The sequence below is a fragment of the Pecten maximus genome, chromosome 7, assembly GCF_902652985.1.
Source record: "Pecten maximus chromosome 7, xPecMax1.1, whole genome shotgun sequence".
Taxonomy (NCBI): domain Eukaryota; kingdom Metazoa; phylum Mollusca; class Bivalvia; order Pectinida; family Pectinidae; genus Pecten; species Pecten maximus.
This window is the reverse complement of record NC_047021.1, coordinates 46,082,731-46,099,339: the sequence shown is the minus strand read 5'-3', so window position 1 is coordinate 46,099,339 and position 16,609 is coordinate 46,082,731. Positions and strand designations below refer to the sequence as shown.

The 16,609-nt window shown below is 36.2% G+C and overlaps 1 protein-coding gene across 1 annotated transcript in view; it reads right to left on the bottom strand.

Moving 5' to 3' along the window:
- Nucleotides 1–16,609, bottom strand: part of LOC117330988 (DDB1- and CUL4-associated factor 1-like) — a 225,087-nt gene that overhangs the window by 168,708 nt on the left and 39,770 nt on the right. Inside the window, exons 11-12 of the mRNA XM_033889585.1 lie at nucleotides 3,121–3,161; nucleotides 1,661–1,799 (exon numbers count right to left, since the gene is read on the bottom strand). Coding sequence (XP_033745476.1) covers nucleotides 1,661–1,799; nucleotides 3,121–3,161 — 180 coding nt within the window. The remainder of the gene's footprint in view (nucleotides 1–1,660; nucleotides 1,800–3,120; nucleotides 3,162–16,609) is intronic.

Here is a 16,609-nt window from a genome sequence, read left to right as displayed (position 1 = left end):
GTTTGTACATTTACCCGTGCATTATCTCCCTTGATTTTGTCCTTCCATTCTTTAGGAATAGCTTTCTTTACCTGACTTACCTCACTTATCCAGTCTCTCGTTTCTTTTAATTGTTGGTAAATTTTTATTTCATTTATACTATCATTATCAATTATATCGTTGATAAAAATTAACCCGGACTCAATCCAGGTCTTAAAAATTAGCGACCTTCCGTTAAGTTTGATGTGTTTATTTCCCCAAATGATCTCTCGACAAATATCTGTAAAGTTATAATCAACGATCGGCGCGTTATTTTCTCTAAGTTTCAACCATGATTGTAGGATGTTAATATAAAAATATGGTACATCGTTTTTTGGAAGGTTGCGTATGTGTCCTGGGGACATACGAAACAACACAGTGGCGCCACCAAGCTTTTCCAAATAATAATTTGGAATCACCTTCCAACAGGCGTCTACAGGAGATACTAACCTTTGTATCCAGGCTACATTTAAAACATCAATATGGGATTCAATATCCCGTATTAATAAACCGCCTTCCGATTTATCACTTATCATAACACTACGTTTAACACGCTCCGGCCCATTGTTCCAGATAAAACAATATATTTTCCTTTCAAGCTCCTTTATTTGTTCTTTACTTACGTATTGGACACTTGCTAAGTAGGTTATCTGTGGTAATATTATAGCTTGAACAACGACAGATTTTCCTATAATGGTCAATTTTCTTTTTTTCCAGTTTTTGATTAGTTCATCAATGCTTGTAATTTTATCTGCCCAATTAAGATTGGAACTTACCTTTGAGTTTGTGCCGAAGTACATTCCCAACGACTTAACTTGCTTCACCCAATTAATACCCATAAACATATTATCTTTGTTTTTGTTACAGCCTAAATACAAACCTTCGGTCTTAGATTTATTTAATTGTAGACCAGACACTTTTCCGAACTGCTCAACGATTGATAACACTCTTCTGATGTCCCTATACCTCATAAATAAAGTAGTGTCATCTGCTAGTTGGGAGATTTTCATATTCCTATTTCGAATACTGATACCACTTATTAATAACCAGGGTCATTTAAGGACGTGCCAGGTTTGGAGGTGGAGGAAAGCCGGAGTACCCGGAGAAAAACCACCAGCCTATGGTCAGTACCTGGCAACTGCCCCACGTAGGTTTCAAACTTGCAACCCAGTGGTGGAGGACAAGTGTTAAAGTGTCAGTGCACCTTAAAGACAACTAAAGACAAAATATACATCAAATCCTTTCATTCCGATAGAAAAAATTTCAAATCATTTGACCTTGTTGTCAGGCTCTACCTGTTCTGTCGAGGAAAAGAAATGTCAGAAATTAGCCATCATATCTTCAGACAGACATGTAGTATCTCCATTAAAAACATGGCCTCACCCCTCCGGCTGCTAAAGACCCTTCCATCTATGATGAGTATTTGATTCTACATTAATTTTGTTTTAAGTAAGGGAGGAAAGTGTTCAGACAATAGCAAATTATAACCCCTTTATTTTTTATTTGCTAAATGGGTCAAAAATGTCTCTTACACACTTTCATGAGAATTTTTAAAAGTTGGCAAGTATGCCCTATTGGGCCCCACCCCTCCAGCACCAACCTCCTAATGCCATCCTTCTGATCCAAAATGTCTAATACTCACCACATTGAACAGTCTCCTCAGGCCGTCCTTCTGATCAAACAGGTCCAATATCACCCGGAATGGGAAAGCCATCCCAAAAAACATGGCAGCATGGCAACGACTAGAATCATGGGAGCATTCCATTAACCACAGGGTATATCTGGAAGAATGTATGTAAGAATATTCCATTAACCTGACAGGGTATATCAGGAAGGATGACATGTAAGAATATTCCATTAACCACATGGTATATCAGGAAGGATGACATGTAATAATATTCCATTAACCACATGGTATATCTGGAAGAATGTATGTAAGAATATTCCATTAACCACATGGTATATCAGGAAGGATGACATGTAAGAATATTCCATTAACCACAGGGTATATCTGGAAGGATGACATGTTACAATATTCCATTAACCTGACAGGGTATATCAGGAAGGATGACATGTTACAATATTCCATTAACCACATGGTATATCAGGAAGGATGACATGTAAGAATATTCCATTAACCACATGGTATATCAGGAAGGATGACATGTAAGAATATTCCATTAACCACAGGGTATATCAGGAAGGATGACATGTAAGAATATTCCATTAACCACATGGTATATCAGGAAGGATGACATGTAAGAATATTCCATTAACCACAGGGTATATCTGGAAGAATGTATGTAAGAATATTCCATTAACCACATGGTATATCAGGAAGGATGACATGTAAGAATATTCCATTAACCACAGGATATATCAGGAAGGATGACATGTAAGAATATTCCATTAACCACAGGGTATATCTGGAAGAATGTATGTAAGAATATTCCATTAACCACATGGTATATCGGGAAGGATGACATGTAAGAATATTCCATTAACCACAGGATATATCAGGAAGGATGACATGTAAGAATTTTCCATTAACCACAGGGTATATCTGGAAGAATGACATGTAAGAATATTCCATTAACCACAGGATATATCAGGAAGGATGACATGTAAGAATATTCCATTAACCACAGGGTATATCTGGAAGGATGACATGTAAGAATGATTGGTCTTGTTTATGCCATGATTGCATTAGTTTGATCAAACCATACAAAGAATATTGTTGTAACAGGGACTATCACATCTGTTCCCCAAAGACCGAGGTTACAGGGACCGTCACATATATCCCCCAAAGACCGAGGTTACAGGGACCGTCACATGATGTTCCGCAAAGACCAAGGTTACAGGGACCGTCACATATATCCTCCAAAGACTGAGGTTACAGGGACCGTCACATGATGTCCCGCAAAGACTGAGGTTACAGGGACTGTCACATATGTCCCCCACAGACCGAGGTTACAGGGACCGTCACATTTGTCCCCCACAGACTGAGGTAGGTTACAGGGACTGTAATTTTTTTTTTAAATTGACTGACGTATGACGGATAGAGAATGCACTCTTCTTAAATGTTGAACTGAGACAACTTACTGAACAAGATGCGTCAACACATGTTCTGGCAAAAGACAAACCTGAAACATAAAACATAAAACATATAAAATTGTAGTCTCCATTTTTGTTTATTTTTTTTTCAGTGTTTAACGGCACAGAGTTCTACAGAACAACACCTGGATAGGAATTTGTAAGTTATCAAAGCTACATTACAACATCAAATTGGAATCCCTGGTCAGATCTGTATTACAACATTTAATTGGAATCCCTGGTCATATTTGACATTTAATTGGAATCCCTGGTCAGATTTGACATTTAATTGGAATGCCCGGTCAGATCTGTAAGTTATAAAAGCTACATTACAACATTTAATTGGAATCCCTGGTCAGATTTGACATTTAATTGGAATCCCTGGTCATATCTGTAAGTTATCAAAGCTATAGTATACATTACAACATTTAATTGGAATCCCTGGTCAGATTTGACATTTAATTGGAATCCCCGGTCATATCTGTAAGTTATCAAAGCTATAGTATACATTACAAAATTTAATTGGAATCCCCGGTCAGATTTGTAAGCTATCAAAGCTACATTACAACATTCAATTGGAATCCCTGGTCAGATTTGACATTTAATTGGAATCCCTTGTCATATCTGTAAGTTATCAAAGCTATAGTATACATTACAACATTTAATTGGAATCCCTGGTCAGATTTGACATTTAATTGGAATCCCTGGTCATATCTGTAAGTTATCAAAGCTATAGTATACATTACAACATTTAATTGGAATCCCTGGTCAGATTTGACATTTAATTGGAATCCCCGGTCATATCTGTAAGTTATCAAAGCTATAGTATACATTACAACATTTAATTGGAATCCCTGGTCAGATTTGACATTTAATTGGAATCCCTGGTCATATCTGTAAGTTATCAAAGCTATAGTATACATTACAACATTTAATTGGAATCCCTGGTCAGATTTGACATTTAATTGGAATCCCCGGTCATATCTGTAAGTTATCAAAGCTATAGTATACATTACAAAATTTAATTGGAATCCCCGGTCAGATTTGTAAGCTATCAAAGCTACATTACAACATTTAATTGGAATCCCCGGTCAGATCTGTAAGCTATCAAAGCTACAGACCCGTGTATGTTCGCAGTTCCGATTTAAGCGTAGCGTTTCCGTAGCACTTCCGTAGCATCACCGTATCACTTCCGTATCACTTCCGTACCATTTCCGTATCACTACCGTAGCATTACCGTACCATTTCCGTAGCACTTCCGTAGCATTACCGTACCATTTCCGTAGCATTTCCGTAGCGTTTGCGTCCACTTACCGTAGCATTACCGTAGCATTTGCGTTTACCTATTTTCACTCGCTGACCGTCTCATAACCGTTCGGTAGAAAATTTTGCGGAGTGTATTTTTTATCGAAACGAAATTTAGTTAAATATACTTACCGAACGTCACTAAAGCATAATAGCGACAGCAAATAATTTAATAAGGAGGTGAGAATTAAATATATATGGTTATACATCTTTCTGTATCTTTGTTTAGAAAAAATAACACTCTCACAAAAAACAAGTCAAGTCACATGGTCCATCGATCTTAGTGTGATAAAAAAATGGCGGATCCTAGTATAGTAGTCGACGCATTACGATGGAAACGAAGATGAAGATCGTGTCAAATAAACAATATTTCCTTTACTGTGCTATAGTCAAACCTTTAAAACAGTTCCATGTAATATGCACTGGTCAGGCTACATGTATAGGGTACAAATGGTCCAGACAGTATCACACAGGTAAACTAGGGTAGTTAGACTTAATTGTCAGCGATGATACAAACAACACAGCATGTTGTACACTGGTCAACTAAAGGTACGGTATTCTGTGGACCAAGTGATACTAGGTGCGAAAGGTAGAACAATAACAGATAATTATGACCTACAGGTAAGGCTATAGACTGCTTCATAAAACTTGGCTTCCAACATTAATGAGAATGTCATCGTGATCTACGGAGTTATTCATTATTTATTTCAGTTTTAAAACCCAAAGGTCTAATCACAAAATTGATAACAAATTGATAAAATCAGAGACCGTATAAATGTGATATATATTTCTCTCGGTAAAACTACGACAGGAAATTCAAATCTATATCTTCGAATCATATGTGATATATATGTATGTATCTGATAAAGTATAACAAGAGTAAATTAATTACAAAGTAAGAGCAAATACGGTATATAAAGTGCATACACATGTGAAATAGAACTGATGTCCTAAATAGAAATCATCCAGATAATCAAGTTAGTCTTGTTATGAACAGTAAAAAAGAGACTTAATTCTGAAAACAAATCTTCGTCCGACATAAATCTCTCAAGTGAGCATTAAAAAACTGTCAGGAATATGACAAACGTAGTTTTAATCAATTAGGACTCTTTTAAGAACATTACAATTTCTACCAATAATCCAGAATTTACAGGGATAAAGCAGGGTTGAGCTACTCGACCTAGTCAAAAAAAGATGTGGAACTAAAAAGTTAAATTATCCTGTACAAGTTCGATCAAGCAGGCTATGTAAAGATTTGAATAAAAATATATGTATTAATGCCTACATACCAGACTAGGTAAGTTGAATTGTGTACAAAACATGTAATATAGACTATGATCGTTTAATTTTGATTGAAAACACGTAAAAGATGTAAAAGAGAGGGTGAATCATTTGAATCGCGTAGTTTAAGGACTGATATTATACAGATATGTTTTGTATCATCACACTAACATCATCATCAAAGTTGGAATAGCAAAACCTTAAATTTTCTTCGTGGCAACGTTGCTTTACTTCATTAAGAAACACATCCGCTGCTAGTTTGATAGAATTTTATAATTATTGTGTGCACAAAAAATATTTGCTTTGGTGTCTTTTCTAAAATTGTTATTTTGTAAAAAAAAAAATAAAAAAAAAAAAAAGAAATAACACACACACCCTCACACATATACACAGATTTAAATAACAGTCATACAAGACACTTGTTAATACTTCTATTATAAAAAGCATACATTTGTAATTTAAACTCTTGAGATGGTGATGGTTTCATGATATATGTAAACTTAATAAATTTCGATTTTTACTGTGAATATCTAAGATTTGTTATAAGTAACCTCTATAAATTCATTTGAATCATTATTGTATAAATATTCAACTTGACATTTTCATATTTTCTTTCATGAAAGTAAGAACAGGCTACTGCTATAGTTTAAACTCACTCAGGTGTAAAATTTGACATGTTGGCCAGGTAATACAGGTAAATTTCTAAATTCTGTATGTTGGCTAAGTGAGAATAAGCCATAATTGGACCCCGGGGGTTAATTGGGGACAGGTCACCTGGCCAGGTATACCACGTGCCAGACATAAAAGAGCTAGACTGATCGGCATCTTACAGGTAAAGTGTGATAGGATGCATGTCCTCAAGGCTGTGGGGTTGCATATTGCGCCCAGTTGGCCATTGGCAACAGGCCTTTCATAGATGTTTGGCTTCAATGTAATGTACAAAAAAAATGTACATGTGGTCTGGAGGTGTCATCCTGTTTCTCCCAAAACTGAAAAATATATATCCTGTTTCTCCCAAAAACTTATGTAAACAATATAGGGAGAGTGTTGTTTTAACAGTTAGGTTAACTTCTACCTGTACAGGTAAATCAACATTCCTGTTCCCTGTACAGGTGAATTAAGGTGTCTATATTACTGAAAGTATCAGTTGACAAATAAATAAAATGAAAGATTTATCCATATATTCACAGATAGTTTGAATTTTAAAATAAAACGTGTAACTGTATTAACAATTTATCTATATAATTCAGAATAGATTTATAGAAGTGATTACAATTGACTTCTTTTTAATAAGATAAATTAATTAAAGTTATTGATATCTTAACATTTTTTTATATATATCTTAACATTTTTTATATAATTGACTTATTTTTATATTCAATTCAATTCAATTCTTTTATTACTTTCGGCCGTACGGCCTATAAGTCACAAAAACATTGTACATGAAATACATAAATTACAGCATGGCGTATACAACAGTACATAACATATAGAGAATGAGAGGTCATAACATCAATGATTGGTTTAGTAATTATTTCTTAATTTAGTAGCTTAATGTATATATTTTCCTAGAGAACACAGTTCCTTTACATTTTGTACTCTGAATAGCTGGATGAATTTAAAAACAGATGGGTTGTTCCAGTAATAACGTTTGATGTACCTTTTCCTTAAATTTCTATAACTATTACATTCAAGAATAAAATGATATTCATCTTCAATTTGTTGTCTATTATTACACATATTGCAAAATCGTCTTAATCTTGGAGTATTATCATATCTACCAGCTTCAATGGCTTAACAATGTACAGATAGACGTATCTTATAATTAGTAAGACAAATTCTATATCTTTTAGGAATATGTTCGGTAAGATAAAAAGGTAATGTTATATTGTCCACAAGATGTTTATATATATGACATTTGGAGGATGACTCTAATAAATGGTGTAGGTGTTGCTGAGCTTGGTCAAAAATTCTCTGCTTAATAACTGGCAAAATATTGTCGATACAACTTGCATACATTTGCTGGTTTTCCCACACATGACCAAAACCAAGCGAAAAAAAGTTCATTTTTAACAAAAGTTACCCAATTGAGACAATTTCTTGTATTACAATTTCTTAAAAATCCATATGCACGATTTAAAATACAATTTCGTGTAGTTATTAACTTAAACCAGTACTTAATTATCCTTAGTTTCCTGTAATATTGTAGTGGAAAACGACAATACACCATCGCATTTGAGGTTGATTTTTTTTTACATTAAGTATTCTTTTGCAAAAATGTGTGTGGACCTTTTCAATGTCAATTGCCTTTGACGATCCACATATCTCGCAACTATAGCTTAAAATACTTCCAACATATGTATCGAAAAGATGAAGCATAGTTTCATTATTTAATTTCATGTGATTACATTTTGTAAAAAGTGCAAACATTGCTTTACGACCCTGATGTGATAGCTGTATTTGAATACTGTTGAATTTATTATTAAATTTCAGATTCACTCCTAAATACGAGTGTAGGACAAAAGCCCCCCCGGACATTAGCCCCCCCGGACATTAGCCCCTAGGACAAAAGCCCCTCCGGACATTAGCCCCCCCGGACAAAAGCCCCTTCATTATCAATTTAGCTGGTATACTTTATATAAATCTGTACTTTTGAAAAACAAAAACTGTATATATACTGCTGTTTTTATCTCTGAAATTTGGAGAATAATTGTGTGGAAAATGAAGGTCCTTGGTTCAATGTCAGAGCTGCATTATATGTCTGTGGTTAAACATCATAATTTATTTGTTCAAACTTTACATTATTAAGTAAGCTGAACATTTCAGGAAAGCTTATCATTTAAAACAAAATGTCTTGAAGTTTGTACAATAAATTAGGATGTTTTCCCACAAATCTCTCGTTGCACGTTTCACACGTTTGGTAGGGGGAGCACCACGGGAGTCTGCTAGCAATGCTGCTGCCACCAGCGCCTGGTCCTTCCTGAGACAATCTATGGCCGTCCACACAGATGGGTGGTTGTGTCCGATCAGCTGCTGGAACCCAAAATTCCAGCTCTCACATAGGTTGTTGGTACGATCCTCATTCTGAATGGTTGCTTCATGAACATTCCAAAGATGTGGTGGGAACATCGGTGGCGTTCTTCGCATACGTACTGGTGGGAGAACACCTCCTGGCTGTGCTGGTGGAGGCTGGTCAATGAAAAACCTACCAAACACCTGTGTAACAGCTTATTGTTTATGTAACAGTTCAAGTAGTTGTTTACATTGCAGAAGCCACTGATGACTGAAGTCACTTACATATATATGTAGCACTTAATATAACCACTGCTAAAACATATATTGTAATTTAAAAAAAAAATGAATAAATAAAAACATAAAAAATAAAAAAAAATAAATATAATTTTTTTTATGAAGGGGCTTTTGTCCACTTTTTGATTAGTGTGAAGGGGCTAATGTCCGGGGGGGCTTTTGTCCTAGGGGCTAATGTCCGGGGGGGCTAATATCCGGGGGGGCTTTTGTCCGTACCTCCCTAAATACACATAGTTCTGTTAATAATGCATCATCATTGCTTCATCTTTTCTTCGTCTTTTACAGTACAAATAGTATACAGAAAGAGTAAACTATTGGTTTATTTATGATATAAATAGTGCTCATTTGTAATGTATGTATAAATGTAAATGTGGTGCTTATTATATTGTATTTTGAAGATAATATATAGTGCTTATTAGTTATCCACTGTACAAGTAAATCATATCATCAGTAAAAAGTACATATATGTGTGTAATATAAATGCATTATTTTTAACTTTTTAAAGTTTTTGTAGTTATACCACCTATCTACCTGTATTTACCTTATTTACCTGGATTTTGCAATAAATGAATGAGAGAGATAATTACCTTCTGTGTTTACTTAATAATTAGACCCCTGTGTAAACAAATCCTGTTTCTCCCAAAAAATTTTTACCTAGATTTTCAGTTTTGGGAGAAACAGGATTAAACCGGTCTGGACATGTACATGTCTCAAGATCTGTCGACAGAACATACATTGTATAATATCATATAGATGACTTGTACTGTAAAAAAACCTTTCAAGTTGAGAATAACAATGTAAAAGAAACTTTAGTAAATTAACATTCAATTAAAATTTAAAATATTAATATTTTGTCTGACAAAATATTTACATGAAGCATATGTACACCTGAGTCAGCCATTATTAGGCCTCTGACACAAACTGATGTATTGCAATAGAAGCATGTAAATGATTAAAATGATCGCAAACAGCATCTTCACTCTACACTGTTGAAGTCTTTATATATTGAATCAAAGTATTACCGGGTTATGTCCTTTGTGATAATAAGTTTAAAAAAAAAAACTATTGTGCACTAATTATACGTTTACTTCAGTACCTTAAATCTCGTGCACTCCTCACCTCTCCTAGGGTGCAAAGGTTAACTGATTGTCACTCAACTGTAGTTGTAGTCCATTAATAAATATTTTCAGAGTGTTATCCATTTTCACGTAAACATACAGAGTCTGCTCCATTGCAGACGTGTGATATATCAGAGACATATATATGTCTCTGGTGATATACACGTATCTGATTGCACATGTACATTGTATAGTCTTAAGTATATAATTATTGATGTTTTGTTTTTAGTTTTTATCCCTCCCCATGCAGCCAGAATTTCCTCTGATCCGACATCAGACTTTTAAACAAATCGTCAATGCTTACACACCATTAATATTACCAGTGATTGTTATACATAGACTTGCCAGGCATGTACATGTACTTGACTTAATTGTCCCCCTTACTTGTTGCCATGGGTACTAATTCCCCCTCCCCACCACCATCAACTTCACCTGATGGCCATGGATATACACTTGATTAGGAGTCACCGGGCTCAGGTGTGTAAGTCATAACCACACCTGGTCAGTTTCTCCTTTTTACAATTAGCCCTAGGCGGGTCTATTAATAGCCTGGTCAATCTGTGTTCAGAATTCTTGATCTGTTTACCTGTACCTAAATTAACACTTTGATACAAGTTTAACAATTCAATTAGTTTATTACTTAAACCTTAGGGTTTATCAGTACATATTAAATGTGGTGAATAAATGCAGTGAAAATATAGATAAATACATAAAAACAAAACGATAAAGTTCGGACACACAGAGACAACACATACGCGACCGCAGCGCTAGTGTAGAGAGTGATTTTATTTTAAAATTAAATACTATTGTCTTTTGTTGCCGAGAATAATAAATTATGACTTTAATATTTCCGGTTTCTAAAAGTTGTACAAATTCTAGCAAACTGAGGTTTTCTATAGTAGTACAGTTTGATAAAACGTTCTTCCACTTCCCGATACAACATTCACTCCATCAGACACCTTTCACTGTCGTTTCTACGAGTTCGCTTCGTCTAGGATCCGCTTTTTATAAGAACCAGATAATTTATTCAGAAACGGTCGATTTTTTGTGAGCGTCAACCGTAGCACTTCCGTAGCATTACCGTAGCATTACCGTAGCACTTCCGTAGCATTACCGTACCATTTCCGTACCATTTCCGTAGCATTACCGTACCATTTCCGTAGCATTACCGTACCATTTCCGTAGCACTTCCGTAGCATTACCGTACCATTTCCCGTAGCGTTTGCGTTTAAGACGGAACAGCGAACGTACACGGGTCTGTACATTACAACATTTAATTGGAATCCCCGGTCAGATTTGTAAGCTATCAAAGCTACATTACAACATTTAATTGGAATCCCCGGTCAGATTTGGCACATTGAATTGTCAGATTGTTTACATTATACTGTGACAGGTCTAGTCAGCTTGTTAACATTATACTGCGACAGGTCTAGTCAGCTTGTTAACATTATACTGTGACAGGTCTAGTCAGCTTGTTTACATTATACTGTGACAGGCCTAGTCAGCTTGTTAACATTATACTGTGACAGGCCTAGTCAGCTTGTTAACATTATACTGTGACAGGCCTAGTCAGGTTGTTAACATTATACTGTGACAGGTCTAGTCAGGTTGTTTACATAATACTGTGACAGGTCTAGTCAGCTTGTTAACATTATACTGCGACAGGTCTAGTCAGCTTGTTAACATTATACTGTGACAGGTCTAGTCAGCTTGTTTACATTATACTGTGACAGGCCTAGTCAGCTTGTTAACATTATACTGTGACAGGTCTAGTCAGGTTGTTAACATTATACTGTGACAGGTCTAGTCAGCTTGTTTACATTATACTGTGACAGGTCTAGTCAGCTTGTTAACATTATACTGTGACAGGTCTAGTCAGCTTGTTAACATTATACTGTGACAGGTCTAGTCAGCTTGTTAACATTATACTGTGACAGGTCTAGTCAGCTTGTTAACATTATACTGTGACAGACCTAGTCAGCTTGTTAACATTATACTGTGACAGGTCTAGTCAGCTTGTTAACATTATACTGTGACAGGTCTAGTCAGCTTGTTAACATTATACTGTGACAGGTCTAGTCAGCTTGTTAACATTATACCGCAATAGGTCTAGTCAGCTTGTTAACATTATACTATGACAGGTCTAGTCAGCTTGTTAACATTATACCGCAATAGGTCTAGTCAGCTTGTTAACATTATACTGTGACAGGCCTAGTCAGCTTGTTAACATTATACTGTGACAGGTCTAGTCAGCTTGTTAACATTATACCGCAATAGGTCTAGTCAGCTTGTTAACATTATACTATGACAGGTCTAGTCAGCTTGTCAACATTATACTGTGACAGGCCTAGTCAGCTTGTTAACATTATACTGTGACAGGCCTAGTCAGCTTGCTAATATTATACTGTGACAGACCTAGTCAGCTTGTTAACATTATACTGTGACAGGTCTAGTCAGCTTGTTTACATTATACTGTGACAGGTCTAGTCAGCTTGTTAACATTATACTATGACAGGTCTAGTCAGCTTGTTAACATTATACTGTGACAGGTCTAGTCAGCTTGCTAACATTATACTGTGACAGGTCTAGTCAGCTTGCTAACATTATACTGTGACAGGCCTAGTCAGCTTGTTTACATTATACTGTGACAGGTCTAGTCAGCTTGTTAACATTATACCGTGACAGGTCTAGTCAGCTTGTTAACATTATACTGTGACAGGCCTAGTCAGTTTGTTAACATTATACTGTGACAGGCCTAGTCAGCTTGTTAACATTATACTGTGACAGGCCTAGTCAGCTTGTTAACATTATACTGTGACAGGTCTAGTCAGCTTGTTAACATTATACCGCAATAGGTCTAGTCAGCTTGTTAACATTATACTGTGACAGGCCTAGTCAGCTTGTTAACATTATACTGTGACAGGTCTAGTCAGCTTGTTAACATTATACTGTGACAGGCCTAGTCAGCTTGTTAACATTATACTGTGACAGGCCTAGTCAGCTTGTTAACATTATACTGTGACAGGCCTAGTCAGCTTGTTAACATTATACTGTGACAGGTCTAGTCAGGTTGTTAACATTATACTGTGACAGGTCTAGTCAGCTTGTTTACATTATACTGTGACAGGTCTAGTCAGCTTGTTAACATTATACCGCGACAGGTCTAGTCAGCTTGTTAACATTATACTGTGACAGGTCTAGTCAGTTTGTTAACATTATACTGTGACAGGCCTAGTCAGTTTGTTAACATTATACTGTGACAGGCCTAGTCAGTTTGTTAACATTATACTGTGACAGGCCTAGTCAGTTTGTTAACATTATACTGTGACAGACCTAGTCAGCTTGTTAACATTATACTGTGACAGGCCTAGTCAGCTTGTTAACATTATACTGCGACAGGTCTAGTCAGCTTGTTAACATTATACCGCGACAGGCCTAGTCAGCTTGTTAACATTATACTGTGACAGGCCTAGTCAGCTTGTTTACATTATACTGTGACAGGTCTAGTCAGCTTGTTAACATTATACTGTGACAGGTCTAGTCAGCTTGCTAACATTATACTGTGACAGGTCTAGTCAGCTTGTTAACATTATACCGTGACAGGTCTAGTCAGCTTGTTAACATTATACTGTGACAGGTCTAGTCAGCTTGTTATCATTATACTGTGACAGGTCTAGTCAGCTTGTTAACATTATACTGTGACAGGTCTAGTCAGCTTGTTATCATTATACTGCGACAGGTCTAGTCAGCTTGTTATCATTATACTGTGACAGGTCTAGTCAGCTTGTTTACATTATACTGTGACAGGTCTAGTCAGCTTGTTTACATTATACTGTGACAGGTCTAGTCAGCTTGTTATCATTATACTGTGGCAGGTCTAGTCAGCTTGTTTACATTATACTGTGACAGGTCTAGTCAGCTTGTTTACATTATACTGTGACAGGTCTAGTCAGCTTGTTAACATTATACTGTGACAGGCATAGTCAGGTTGTTAACATTATACTGTGACAGGTCTAGTCAGCTTGTTTACATTATACTGTGACAGGCCTAGTCAGCTTGTTAACATTATACCGCGACAGGCCTAGTCAGCTTGTTAACATTATACCGCGACAGGCCTAGTCAGCTTGTTAACATTATACTGTGACAGGTCTAGTCAGGTTGTTAACATTATACTGTGACAGGTCTAGTCAGCTTGTTTACATTATACTGTGACAGGTCTAGTCAGCTTGTTAACATTATACAGTGACAGGCCTAGTCAGCTTGTTTACATAATACTGTGACAGGTCTAGTCAGCTTGTTTACATAATACTGTGACAGGTCTAGTCAGCTTGTTTACATAATACTGTGACAGGTCTAGTCAGCTTGTTTACATAATACTGTGACAGGCCTAGTCAGCTTGTTTACATTATACTGTGACAGGTCTAGTCAGCTTGTTTACATAATACTGTGACAGGTCTAGTCAGCTTGTTAACATTATACAGTGACAGGCCTAGTCAGCTTGTTTACATTATACTGTGACAGATCTAGTCAGCTTGCTAACATTATACTGTGACAGGCCTAGTCAGCTTGTTAACATTATACCGCGACAGGTCTAGTCAGCTTGTTAACATTATACTGTGACAGGCCTAGTCAGCTTGTTAACATTATACTGTGACAGGCCTAGTCAGCTTGTTAACATTATACTGTGACAGGTCTAGTCAGCTTAACATTATACTGTGACAGACCTAGTCAGCTTGTTAACATTATACTGTGACAGGCCTAGTCAGCTTGTTAACATTATACTGTGACAGGCCTAGTCAGCTTGTTAACATTATACTGTGACAGACCTAGTCAGCTTGCAAATTGGAGTGGTCCCATCTATGCTGTTTGTACAAACAAAATTATTAATCCTTATTCCCACAATTGAAATGATTTTGTGACTTTCAGGCAGGTATATGATCATTAGTGGTATCTGTACATGATATATACATGGCTAATTAGGCCCAATTACATACTTGCCAACTTTCCCGATTCCAGACTCCCTGCCCCGTCTACCGATCGTATAGATAAAACATAGTGTATTCTCCCGATTTTGGAGAATATGTCTTGATAACCCCGTATGGAGCCCCTATTTATCTTGTTAGATTCACTTAGGCCTATGACAGGTAACGCTGGCTGGCTGGTGAAAGACATATGTGTGGGGCATTGGTCAGTTAACTGATCTACTCACAGACCGTAACGAAATTCTGACACATTACTGACTGCAAGGGTGACAATACCCCGATAAATAAACAATTAATTAAAACTAATTAAGCTGAGGACGTGTGGTGATGGTTTTGTAGCAGGTCGGTCATGGTTGATTACACGCTTGCAACTGGCTTCGTATACTGCCTCTGATGTCAAGCGCATAAACGACCTCTACTTGACGTATATCTCGGACAGAAAAAGTGAAAACAACACTGGCAATGTTATCAACTGAGTATCAAAGGGCCTGTTTCCAGTAATGTTAATTCTCCATAGGAGCCTGCCCCCGTATAATTTTTTATCTAGCTCAACTACAGTTTTTTTCTTTTCTGAAGAATAATTTTACACCTTTCCGACACCCAGATTTCATAATGTCAGTGAAAATGTATTTTTATACAGTTGTCATTTTGAGCATCAAAGACATAAGGTTGTATATAAAAGAAGGTTATCTCGAAATTGTAATTCGCAACATAGTATAAATTTCTTTTGATAAATATTTCCAAAACATCGTGTTTATTCATAAAACATAAAACAAAATTTTTCTCGGATGAAAATGCACTTGCAGACACACAATTATGAAGAAAAATGCCATAAAATTGCAATTTTCTCCCATTATATAGTTTTGGATGCAAATTTCCATCACAAAATCGGATAGAGCTTAACTTGTTTCATATGTGTACCAAAAATCAGCTAATTCCATGTGGTGGAACGTTCTCATATCGCCGCCTGAATGTGGTTGTAAATTGAAAGAAAAGGGGAAATGAGTAACAACCTTGTCTGAAACCCTATTATATGGCTTATTATATACAAAATTTTATATTGAATATCAAAGCGGATATTTTCATGACAGTTTTATGATATCTAACGACTAAATAAACAGTATCGATATAAAGATTTACACTGAGGACACCCTGATACATGAATACTGTTCTATCTCAAGTTGTCCTCTTTTGAATTTTCTGATCGTGTGGCCTTGTACATTTATCTGTATCTTGTTGTCTTTGTCTATACGTTTACGGAATCATTGACTCGACGCTAGCTATTCTTGTCTCACTTTCCTTGTTTTATTGTCCCATCTCCAAAGTGTTGTGGCTCTGTCAGGGTTGGGACCCTGACTTGTCTCACTTTCTTTGTGCCTGCCGACCACGCCACATCGAATAGATAGATTATCCATATGAAATACTTTATTTTGTTCTAAGTAATTTCTGCGCTTCTTGGAGGTATTGAATGTGATTTATTATATTGTCTTGTTATTTTGTGTA